The sequence below is a fragment of the Brachycentrus maculatus genome, unplaced genomic scaffold (assembly GCF_059751285.1).
Source record: "Brachycentrus maculatus isolate JH-2025_06_01 unplaced genomic scaffold, ASM5975128v1 h1tg000299l, whole genome shotgun sequence".
Taxonomy (NCBI): Eukaryota; Metazoa; Arthropoda; class Insecta; order Trichoptera; family Brachycentridae; genus Brachycentrus; species Brachycentrus maculatus.
In genome coordinates, this window is record NW_028281050.1 from 1,330,001 (window position 1) to 1,342,523 (window position 12,523).

The window sequence follows — 12,523 nt, forward strand, 5'->3', positions numbered from 1 at the left end:
TTTAAAATCCAGCCCTTGATGCGCAATACACGTACAACAAGCTGGTGGTAGTACTCGTAAATCTGAAAAGCGAAAAGTGGGACACGATTGCAATTAACTTTTGAAATAAATACGTTTATATTGCTCAAGTTAGCGAGACTCGAAAGCAGTTTTATATAACAGCCATTAGCTTCTGCGAGGATATTAAGTTTCTTGCTTATTTTACGAGAGAAAATTCTAGTGTCCTACCAAGGACAAGCTCCGCTCTCTGGCATTTTTATTAGTTTTGGAAATATCCTCGCCTTTCAGGATGCTATGTCGCTGTAATAATTAAATTAATTCCCTTATTTTGTTCCCCGTTCTCGTATATGTACGTATTTTAATCTTACTTTGGAACTTTGTCTGATTTATCTATTTAAATATTGTTATTCGTTATGTACGTACCCCTAATCCCAACGCTTATAACTGGAAGGGTAATTGATTTATTGAAACTTGTTTTTTTCCTCATGGTGAAAATTTAAAACAAGAGCTTTTGGGGTCGGTAACCTTAGATTAAGAACGATATATTACATAAATGTTTTGAGATTACTGTTTACACAATAGAGTTTCCAAACTCATATTTTCAATAATTTATTCGCGCCTTTTCGCATCTTTATATTTCTAGAGGGATTTTAAATAAATTTACTATTGAGCTTATACCTTTTACTTACTTATTTACCGATGCTCAAAAGACTACTTTTTTGAGATTAACTTTATATTACTTAGGTACCTAATGTCACGTGGCATTTTCTAAAATAATAACAGTGAATGTAATACATTCATAGCTTTGTTAAGATTATTAAGATGAAAACTTCGATTTGTAAAAAGTGCTTTATTATAACCTCAAAATTTTATTCACAATATTTTAAATATGACCAGTTTTTTTTGTCCTTCAGTCGGTTAAATTAGAAAATATGTTAAATATCACAATGCTTGTGGGTATACAATATTTTATCACCTGTCAAGAAACACTGTCCACCGTGAGCAACTCTGCCATCGGAGTCATAAAAACTGCTTAAAAAACATGTTTATATCTTACCATCGCATTTCTCTCACTCTTTTCAAGAACGTCATAAATCAAAAAACTTGATTTTTCAGGAGAACGTTTTTAGTTAAAACATATAATAAATATCAAGCCACTTATTGAACTTTTTACTGTGCAACAGATTTTATTAGATAAAACCTGAAGGTTTTTGTCTCCATTTAAAAATATTTATTAAATTTTAAAAAAATAATTAAACAATACCTTTTCTTCAAAATGCAAAAACAACACTTTCTGCCCTGTAGCGGGTAAATATTAAGTAAAAATATGCCGCTTTTGCTGGGATATAGTACATTTTATGGGCATTCCGAAAACATGCACAACTGAAAATTGACGATTTTTGATTTATGGCGTTCTTGAAAGGAGTGACCGAAATATATTAACTTCGCAGAAATGCAAAATTGTGTCAAAATATCAAAGTAATCGGTGAACAACTTGAGGAGATTTGAGATTTTGAACAAACTAACCTTAACATTTTCATTTGTATTGATAAATAAATATCTCCTAAAAGGGGATCTATCGTTTATCATCAGGATATTTATGTCATAGAATATCACCCTAGTGTATAGTAAATATCCGTTACATAAATCAACCCGCTTCACTTTACCTACGTATTATGCATCAGAATTTACAGTGAAATGGGAAACTCGATATTGAGAGCATAAACTCGAAAATTTTAATAGCCCCGACAGCTTGAACCGGCTGCATATTGCAAGCTTTTGACCTAGTTGGAAAACCCCAACATTCCGAAAAAATAACTTAAATTTGGCAACGAACTAATAATAAATTACTGATTTTTTGGGCATTTTCTACCCATAATTACAACCACACTACCCAAATTTTTGGAACTTCTAGATATACTCGTATTGACCAAACTCGTAACACAGTATGTGCGAATTCACGGCAGCCATCTATATTGGAATGAGGAAAAAAATATTTTTGTTGATGTTGAGATGTCAAAAAAAGGAAAAATAACTCTTAATCGGATGTAATCCAGATTTGCGTAGACAAGTACACAGAGCAGAACCTCTTTATTCCGAACGCCGAAAATTTACCCTCTGTTCGGACTAGATGATCGTTCGGATTACAGTACAGAGAATCTATAGGGTATTTGAAACAAATAAAACACATATATTTTGTGAAATTTTGGATATATTTATTCAACTTTATTAAAGTAATGAAATTTTTATGTGGTCTAGATTTATTTCATGATATGTAGGTACTTGATATTATTTTTTGACATCTCATCAAAGATGAAGAAGAATATGGAAGTCTGGGCATTTACGGGGCTGACGACCGTCAAAGGCTGGTTTAAGTGATCACTTTACACACGTGTAACATTCACTAATTCTACCCATTATTGACAACCACACTACTGAAATTCTTGGTTCTATATATATGAACCAATTTTGAAATATTATTCTTGAATCACTAAAACTTCATTAGAGACATCTATTGGTGAGATGAAAAGAAGCTTTTTACTAAGCAATAATTCATATATTAGTATGTGAGGTCCAAATCCTGGATTATAATCACACACATGAGAAACGCCAGAAAATATCACATTCATTTTTATTATTTAAATTTATAATTTGACCAGATAATTACATTTGGAGTGTGTCCATATACTTCCAGACTTCCATTTTCTTCTTCATCTTTGATGGGGTGTCAAAAAATAATATGAAAAAAAACTCCTGTAATTGGAGATAATCCAGATTTTGTAATCCAGTATTTGGACACACTCAAAATGTTGTTGTATATAATATTTGTCCCTGAATGTATTACGTGGAAATGTGTTAAGGGGACTAGTAATATTGTCTTTCTTCTGATCCTCAGCTGTTCCACCGCAATGCTCTGTGCAGCCATCATGACCGACCACTGGGAGCACGTCACCTGGAACCGGCCGGCTCTGGACGCGCTCGCCAACGGGACTAACACCAAGCTGCAATGGTACCTGGACGGGAAGGTGGCCAGGGTCAGTGACACTCCACTATTCCATCAACCCTCTTCCACCCTACCATGGGATGCCGTGACATATGAAGCTCCCAATAGATACAGAACCATTTTTTTAACGATGGGAACATTTATTATTTTTTTCGAACCCCTATCCGTACCCAAATGGTGCATAGGGCACTGCATCATATAAACGCAGTGTTATCTTGATCGTTAACACACGGAAGGAAGGTGATCAGCCCTCAACTTCAGGTACCAGTCCAGGGTAATATTGAATAAATATGAAAGTGATAAAATCCCTTATATTTATTAGACCCCCCTCTGGGAATCGAACCCGGGACCTCCAGAACGGTAGCCGAGCGTGCTGACCATTACACTACGGAGGCGGACCATATTATTTACCTTGCGTATTATGTACAAGGTTTACAGATCATTAGGTAGATTTTTGTTTCTTCTAACTAATTCGTTATGTTTTTATTTGAATCTGTGTTGGGAACAGGAGGGGTAATCTAGTGTGGGCCAATCAGGAACTTCACAGCATTTGCTCATTGCTTTGAAGAAACCACGTAAAACTCCTCAGAAGAAGGCGGACTGTTGACTGTCATCAGCAGACCTTCCATTCCACTAGATACAGAGCTTCCCAACAGCCATTTTTTTTAAAGGAATAACCCACAAAGCCTCAACTTTTAGAAGCTTGTTTGCAGTTAGGATAGGGAACGTAAATATAAATAATACGTCACAAATACCCAAACCAAATGAAAATATATCTTTCTTGAATTAACTTTTCAATTAGCGGAAATCGAACCCGCGACGCTAAGCAGTCGAGCGTCTACCCAACTACGCCACAATGTCTCCCATTAACCCTCTTTCATCCTACCATGGGATGCTGTGACATATAAAGCTCCCAATCGATATATAACCATCTAGGCTTCCGGACTGATCTCTCTTGCGAAGCAATTTCAATTCATGAACTGAGTTGCAAAAATTATTAGAATAAGACAGCCACCGTGGCATAGTTGGGCAGATGCTCGAATGGGAAACTGGCGTCGCGGGTTCGATTCCCGCCTATTGCAAATAAATTCAAGAGAGATTTATTTTCAATTGGTCTGGGTATTTGCGATGTATTTTTCACATTTACCTTCCCCATCCTTACTATCTCACCGGCAGACAATCCTCTAAAAGTAGAGGTATTGCGGGTCCCTTTAAAAAAATGTGGAGTAAAATTATATGCCGATTTTACTGTGAATAGCTTTTCACAGTAGATTTTAAGAAATAGTGGTATTTACTAAGTAAAACATTAATTTAAAAAAAAGCTTTCAATGTCCCTGTCACTGCCAATCTAAATAATAAAAATAAAAATAATTCGAGCATAATGTACAAATCCTTAAATGAAGTATGACCACTGCTAAGTGAATTTATGTTGCTCGAGTGAAAACGACTGTATTATAGAAAAAAATTGCTCTGTCGCGTTTATGCGGGAAATTATATGACGCCTGTTACATACAATCCCATAGCACATCTGCACGCGACCCATACCGCAAGTATGTACGAGTATGTTGTATGAGTATAAGTACCTTTTAATAAATTTTATGTATGTAATAAAATACAGCTTTAAACTCGCAAGCGTGTTAGCATAATGAACATACATATCGCTCACTCCTTTCAACAACGTCATATATAAAAAAAACTTGATTTTTCAGGAGATCGTTTTTAAAGTTTAAAAATATAATAAAATGTATTAAAAATAAATATCAAGCCACTTTTTGAACTTTTTACAGTGCAACAGATCTTTTGAGGTAAAACCTGAATGTTTTTTCTCCATTTGAAAAATATTTACTTTATTTAAAAAAATAATTAAACAATACCTTTTCTTCAAAATGCAAAAACAACACTTTCTACCCTGTCGCGGGTAAATATTAAGTTAAAAATATCCCGCTTTTGCTGGGATATAATACATTTTCTGGGCATTCCGAAAACATGCACATCTGAAAATTGTGGATTTTTGATATATGACGTTGTTGAAAGGAGTGAGCGATATGCGCAAGTACGGTAGCTAAATTATGTAAATATGCCCCACCTCACGCGAGCTAAGTGCCCACAATAATATTATTTTTTAGGGAGTTTCATTGGGTGTGTCATTTTTCGGGTGCGTATTAATTGAATTGAAATTTGAGAGGGATAATTTGTACGATGTTCCTCCATTGCTCGACCGGAAAATTCTGTGAATCAATTGAAAATGTTATGTTATGTGAAATGAAAAAAAAAATCAAGCATTAAATAAGGGAATCCCGTACTTAATTATTCTTAACATGATTTAACAAAGGCAAATAATGTATTATTTTTAAAAAATTAAGCACTTGAATATGCCACATAATTAAAATTAAAAATTGAAATAACTATAAATACTGGTAAAATTAGTTTTATTTTTACCAGAAGATGAAAATATCTGTTAGTTTTCGAAACTAGTCGTATATTTAAAAAAAAAAACTCATTAAGTGGTATATGCAAGTGTTTTTTTTTTTAAATAATCAACATGTCATTCCACAAAGTTAATGCCGAATCAATAAATAAATAATGTATTTTTACATGGGGATATTCGTCTGAGAGAACGCATTTCGACTGCATTCAGTCTACTTTCATCCTTCTTTTGCCAACTCCATGCTTCACTTCCATACATTAGACGATTTTTGACTAAAACGTTGTATGATAGATGTTCAAATGGTGATATAAGGAAATAATGCGAGGCATTAACATTATTGATTAAATTAAGAAAGGTGTGTTAAGCTTATTTTTAAATGTGAATCGAATGAGTGAAGAAAGGATAGTAAAACAAATTTATGAAGAGAATGTGGTTGGTAATAGAAGCAGGGAAAGGCCGGGAACAACATAGCATGATCAAGTATTTCAAATGCTTGAAAGTGGTCAGGTCAGGGTTCGGAATAATCGGCGTGTATGTATAAGATTTATGAATGTGGAAGAGGCGAAGATTATGTGCAAAGACAGATTGGTGTGACGTTCTATTCTCTCTGGTGGAAACCGTACCTGTGATATCAGTTTTGCAATCGAGCATCTACTCAACTATTATTTGTGTGTATTTTGTTTTATAAATGCTTATAAGTTCTGGAAATGCGGCACAAGGATTGACTTGTAGAGTCGAGTGGTCGCCTGATTGCACGGCCATTTCCGAGAGTGTGTAATCTATTCACGAATGCCCTAATACTGTACTTGGTACTGAAGCTCTTATATTATATTGTATAGTGTATAGTGTGAAGGCGGACTGGCCTAGATTCCCTACAAAACAAACGAGAGTGACGTCATAGTCTTGGAAATATTATTAGTACTAAAGTCAATGTGCAGCACTTCCGGTAACGATGGCTATGATTGAGTTGCCCGTCTTTACATCCATTTGAAACTCGAACACACACATTAATTTTGCAGTGGATAACCATTATTATTTACATAAGAAACTGTCACGAGAGGTGGTATCATAAATGATGAAAATAATGAAGGACATTGCTACCATAAACCAAGCTAGGACACAAAACGCCGAACCCTCTTCTGGTGGAACGGAAGTCCTGCTGACGACAGTCAACGGTCCGGCTTCTCCTGAGGAGTTTTACGTGGTTTACTCCCAGCAATGAGCATATGCTGAAAAGTCCCTGTTTGGCCCACACTAGATTACCCCTCCTGTTCCCAACACCGATTAAAATGAAACATTTTTTTAAGTTTAAATAAACAAAAATCCACTTAATGATCTATAAAGCTTTGAACATAATAAGCAAGGAAAATATTGTAATACATGCAATTCCCATCTTAAAAAAAAACGTTATTATTTGAATGTAAAATATGTTTAAAATGTTATGATTATCGATTTTTCATATAAAATTCATAAAAATTCAATCCGAAAGTAAAATAGTATCCATTAAATATATATTTACATTATAAAATTTTATATTTATTTTTATTGTAGCACTGGAGCCATCTACGGTTGGTTTGGGAAAGCTATTATTTAGCAAAGACCCTTTTATTTGTATATATGCAAGATCCGAACCCCGGATTATTTAACATAATAGGAAACACCTGAAAACATGATTTTCAGTTTTATGCGTCTTATAATTTTACTAGTTATTTTAATCCTATCATTTTGAGTGTGTCCAAATACCTGTTCACAAATCTGGGGCTTCTCCACGGGTAAAAATCCATATTTGTGAACAATTACTCAAATTGTTGTGAAAAAAATATTCATTCAAAGGAATTCAAATATGATCCTATTTCAATAAAATGATTTACATATTTATATAATACAGCCTCCACTGTGTTATTTTATTATAATGTGATGCAAATTTTTTATGTATGTTATTTACAAATATAAATCAAAGAACATTTACACATGAAAAGTCGTACTCCGTCATGCAATATAGAAGATCTGCTAATTTGACAAAATTTTATAGTATATTCGTGACGTTTTTCGCCATTAAATCAACGTTTTCGTGACGGTTTCTATAAAATAAACACTCAAAATATTTTTCGTGCATCAGTAAATATTTATTTGACTTAAATGAAGATTTTTGTACAGTAATATTCTTTTCATACAACCCCAAAAGACATTATTCGCGAACTTTGTATAATCGGCTTTAAAATGTACTATTTGTACAGGGCGGCGCAAAATTGATCACCCTATTGGAAGATGTTATAATATTTGCAAATGGCATCGTGCAACAATCATATTTGACATTTGTAAACTAGACAGCTGCAGTATACAAACAAATTTAATATGGTGCAAAATTAATCCATGTTTATGTTTAAATAACTTTTTTATTAAATAAAAAAATATTTTGAGTGATGGAAACCTTTATTTTGACCTTTCCATTTTTTCTGTTAAGTGGAAAAGATGATATCTGTCAAATGGCTGCCGCCAGTGCTGATTTCAATTTTATCAATATGTTTGTATACTGCAGCTGTTTAGTTTTTCAAATGTCAAATATGATTAACGTACGACGCCATTTGCAAAAATTATAACATCTTTCGATAGGATGATTCATTTTGCGCCACCCTATACATATGGTACCATATATATTAGTCGATGTCGCTCTTTGGTCCGCGATAAGAGCAGAATTCGCATTGTTTGCAAGATTCGCATTTACTTCAATAATACGACTATTTCGCTCTATCGCTGTTCGAGAAAAACAAGCACTTGTAATAATAGCTTTGTTCCATAATGGCGTAATATGACGCCATGGGGTATTGTGTGCTGTTTGCCGAGAGCTGAAGTTGGTATGACCTAAATATAAAGTCTATATTCAATAAATGTTCGTTTTATTGCTTTCTATACTTGTTTGCCGATAGATATTATCCTGCCGTGACGAGAACAATGATGTTTATCTACAAACGCCGTTATTTGAAAAAGTATGCTCAGTGACTTACCAAGAGAAGTGATAAAAACAACAAACAACCGTTTTAACTTATTTTTCGGTGCGGTATGTTCAGCCTAATCTACATTTGTATTGGGTTATTATTAGGTTCTAAAAAAAGACTAAAAAACAAAGAAATGAAAAATATCTTCTTCTGCTAACGAAAAATGTATCGAAATAAATTTTGTGTACAATCTTTAAGCGAACGGCTTTTTTAAATCCTTCATGTGAAACTGTTCGTTATTTTTTTATGGTATAGAATATGTAGAAACTACTTTTTATATTATCGCTAAAAATATTAAATTAGGAGAAATGTCAGGAAAAATACCTTCGGTAAAAATAATTACAATGACTCGCGTGCAAACAATGAAACAATATACAGTTTTGCCTCGAAACTATTTGTTTAGAACAAGGAACTATATTTACACGGGAAATATGAGTACTTGGTAGGTTATTTGGGAAGGGTATTATGTGTTTAATTTATTTCACCTTTCTAGAACAAAACATTTCTCTTCCCGTTCCGTAGAGCTCCCGTTAAAACATTTTAATTTCTAAAAAATATTGTTTAAATATAGAAATAATATTATGTATGAAATAATAAATATTAAAATAGAGTTAAAATATAAAAATAGAGTTATTGAGGGTTAATATACAAAATATTTACATTTTGTTTATACATATATCGCTCACTCCTTTCAAGAACGTCATAAATCAAAAATCGTAAATTTTCAGTTGTGCATGTTTTCGGAATGCCCAGAAAATGTACTATATCCCAGAAAAAGAGGCATATTTTTAACTTAATATTTACCCGCTACAGGGCAGAAAGTGTTGTTTTTGCATTTTGAAGAAAAGGTATTGTTTAATTATTTTTATAAATATACTAAATATTTTTCAAATGGAGAAAAGACCTTCAGGTTTTACCTAAAAAGATCTGTTGCACAGTAAAAAGTTCAATAAGTGGTTTGATATTTATTTTTAAAACATAGTATTATATTTTCAAACTTTAAAAACGTTCTCCTGAAAAATCTAGTTTTTTTTTATTTATGATGTTCTTGAAAGGAGTGAGCGATATGTAGATTGTACAATTCATTTTATACTTCCTTTTTGATAGGCGTTCGATATCAATTTATCTATTTACCCACTTCACATTCCAGACACGAAATATCATGATAAGTGGTTTTGTTAACATTATATGTATTTTGTTTAATGTGGTCGGTAATGAGTTTCTAATGTAGGCATTCACTCGTATCCAACAACAAAATATCGAAAGGCATTAACGAGTTCTGTTAGCTACTTTATTGCCCTGCTAAACGCTAGGGGTCGTTAGTAGAAAAAAAACCAAAAAACCAAAAAAAAAACAAAAACCAAAATAAACCAAAAAAAACCCAAAAAAAAACCAGTAAAAAAAAAAAAAAAACACCAAAAAAACAAACCAAAAAAACCCAAAAAAAAAAACGTATATCTATTGTACACAAAGCATTAATCCTTGAACTTCCATTTCATTTGCCCTCCTTATTATCATCTTTTGTAATTTGTTTTTTATAAGTCGATTTTGTAATTATTATTTTTTTAATGTTCAAGAACTATCTACCCTCTGATTGCAAATAGCTATCAAACGTTTTGATCAATATCACTAGTCTGTTATTGGTTGATTGGAAGATATTGCTCTTTAGCAATAAGCCCGCCAATGTACTTATTTATTTTCTGTACATGAAGTTTAAATAAATAAATAATACATCGAAAAATAGTAAACTACTTATTAATTGCAGAGATAAACAAAAAATAGACATAATAAAACATATATATAAAACCCTTAAAACTTCATAAATGTTGAGATTTTTAGTGTTGGATGCTCCATTTTTTTTTAATATCGGGTTCATAGCTGGTAGCTTTAAATATAATACAAGCAGTAATACTTTCGTCGGTAAGTCAACTTTTTATATGTGATTTACGTCATATCCTTCGTTTTCGTCGTTTGCGAAACTATTGATGAATGAAGAAAATACACACGGCTATTTAAATATGTTTTGAATTTTTATCTTTTATCTAAAACGTTTTTGAATTCTTTATATAATTTATTTTTTATCTCGCGTGTCATAGGTAAGCCATCCCTGATATAGGGTAAGCGATCGGCTATTGGGATTCTGACAATATTAACCCTGGAGTGTGGTTGACATGTGTCACCCAGATTTTTTTTTAAGATCAATTTTTTATCTTAAATTTATTATCTTATCATTTTTACCGCACGTGGCATTTTTGGATTATGAGTGTAGACATCTGCACATAACCTTTCCAACTCCAGCAGGGAGGAAGCCAATGAGATAGCGCGTAGAACAGTAGTTGGCAATAGGAGCAGAGGAAGACAGTAGAAAACTTGGTACCATCAAGTATTTCAAATTCCTTGGAAGAAGTCAGGTAGAAGTCAGAATAATAAGCGGTTAAGTATTAGGAAATGCATACCGAATATGTCGAACGAATGAGTGTAGAAAGAGCAGTAAAACAAATTTATGCGGCGAATGTAGTAAATGTAGTGGCAATAGGAGCAGACGAAGACAGAGGAAAACATGGCACCGTCAAGTATTTCAAATACTTGGAAGGGGTCAGGTCAGGAATCAGAATAATCGGCGGTTATGTAGAGATTGTTTGTGAAGACAAAGTTATAGAAAGGGTTATATTCTCTCCGCTTACCCCTGCGGGGAGGCGGTGTAATGGTTTGTTAGTTAGGTATTTTTCTATAAATTTCAGCGAAAACACAAGCAATAACAGATAGTGTTTCAGAGAAAATCTCTCAAAGATGACAAAAATATTAACAGAACATGCATACCAACAGAATGGTGTGGGTTCTATTATCTCTGTCTGCCCCTGCGGAGAGGAAGCGTGATGGTTAGTTAGTTTTAGGTGTGTTTTTTAGTAGTAGTAGTTTAAATAATAAAGAGATAAATTGTTGGTAGTTTTAAGAAATCAGGAACAGAACTAAAATACAGGATATCATTGATCGCGTGGCAAGACTAAGGTGGCAATGGGTGGAATTTTACATTTTTTTAAAGGTTTTTATTTTCAATACCCCTAATTTAAACATACGCAAAAAATCTCATCTACAGGAACAGAACTAAAATACAGGATATCATTGATCGCGTGGCAAGACTAAGGTGGCAATGGGTGGAATTTTACATTTTTTTAAAGGTTTTTATTTTCAATACCCCTAATTTAAACATACGCAAAAAATCTCATCTACAGGAACAGAACTAAAATACAGGATATCATTGATCGCGTGGCAAGACTAAGGTGGCAATGGGTGGAATTTTACATTTTTTTAAAGGTTTTTATTTTCAATACCCCTAATTTAAACATACGCAAAAAATCTCATCTACAGGAACAGAACTAAAATACAGGATATCATTGATCGCGTGGCAAGACTAAGGTGGCAATGGGTGGAATTTTACATTTTTTTAAAGGTTTTTATTTTCAATACCCCTAATTTAAACATACGCAAAAAATCTCATCTACAGGAACAGAACTAAAATACAGGATATCATTGATCGCGTGGCAAGACTAAGGTGGCAATGGGTGGAATTTTACATTTTTTTAAAGGTTTTTATTTTCAATACCCCTAATTTAAACATACGCAAAAAATCTCATCTACAGGAACAGAACTAAAATACAGGATATCATTGATCGCGTGGCAAGACTAAGGTGGCAATGGGTGGAATTTTACATTTTTTTAAAGGTTTTTATTTTCAATACCCCTAATTTAAACATACGCAAAAAATCTCATCTACAGGAACAGAACTAAAATACAGGATATCATTGATCGCGTGGCAAGACTAAGGTGGCAATGGGTGGAATTTTACATTTTTTTAAAGGTTTTTATTTTCAATACCCCTAATTTAAACATACGCAAAAAATCTCATCTACAGGAACAGAACTAAAATACAGGATATCATTGATCGCGTGGCAAGACTAAGGTGGCAATGGGTGGAATTTTACATTTTTTTAAAGGTTTTTATTTTCAATACCCCTAATTTAAACATACGCAAAAAATCTCATCTACAGGAACAGAACTAAAATACAGGATATCATTGATCGCGTGGCAAGACTA

General features: G+C 33.1%; 1 protein-coding gene across 2 annotated transcripts in view; it reads left to right on the forward strand.

The window, feature by feature from the left end:
* The window catches only part of LOC148304903 (uncharacterized), a 30,654-nt gene that overhangs the window by 8,977 nt on the left and 9,154 nt on the right, over positions 1–12,523 (forward strand). For both annotated transcript variants that reach the window (XM_088267558.1, XM_088267557.1), the window contains one exon: positions 2,897–3,035. In XM_088267558.1, the coding sequence (XP_088123684.1) occupies positions 2,910–3,035 (126 nt within the window). In that variant the 5' untranslated portion in view covers positions 2,897–2,909. The remainder of the gene's footprint in view (positions 1–2,896; positions 3,036–12,523) is intronic.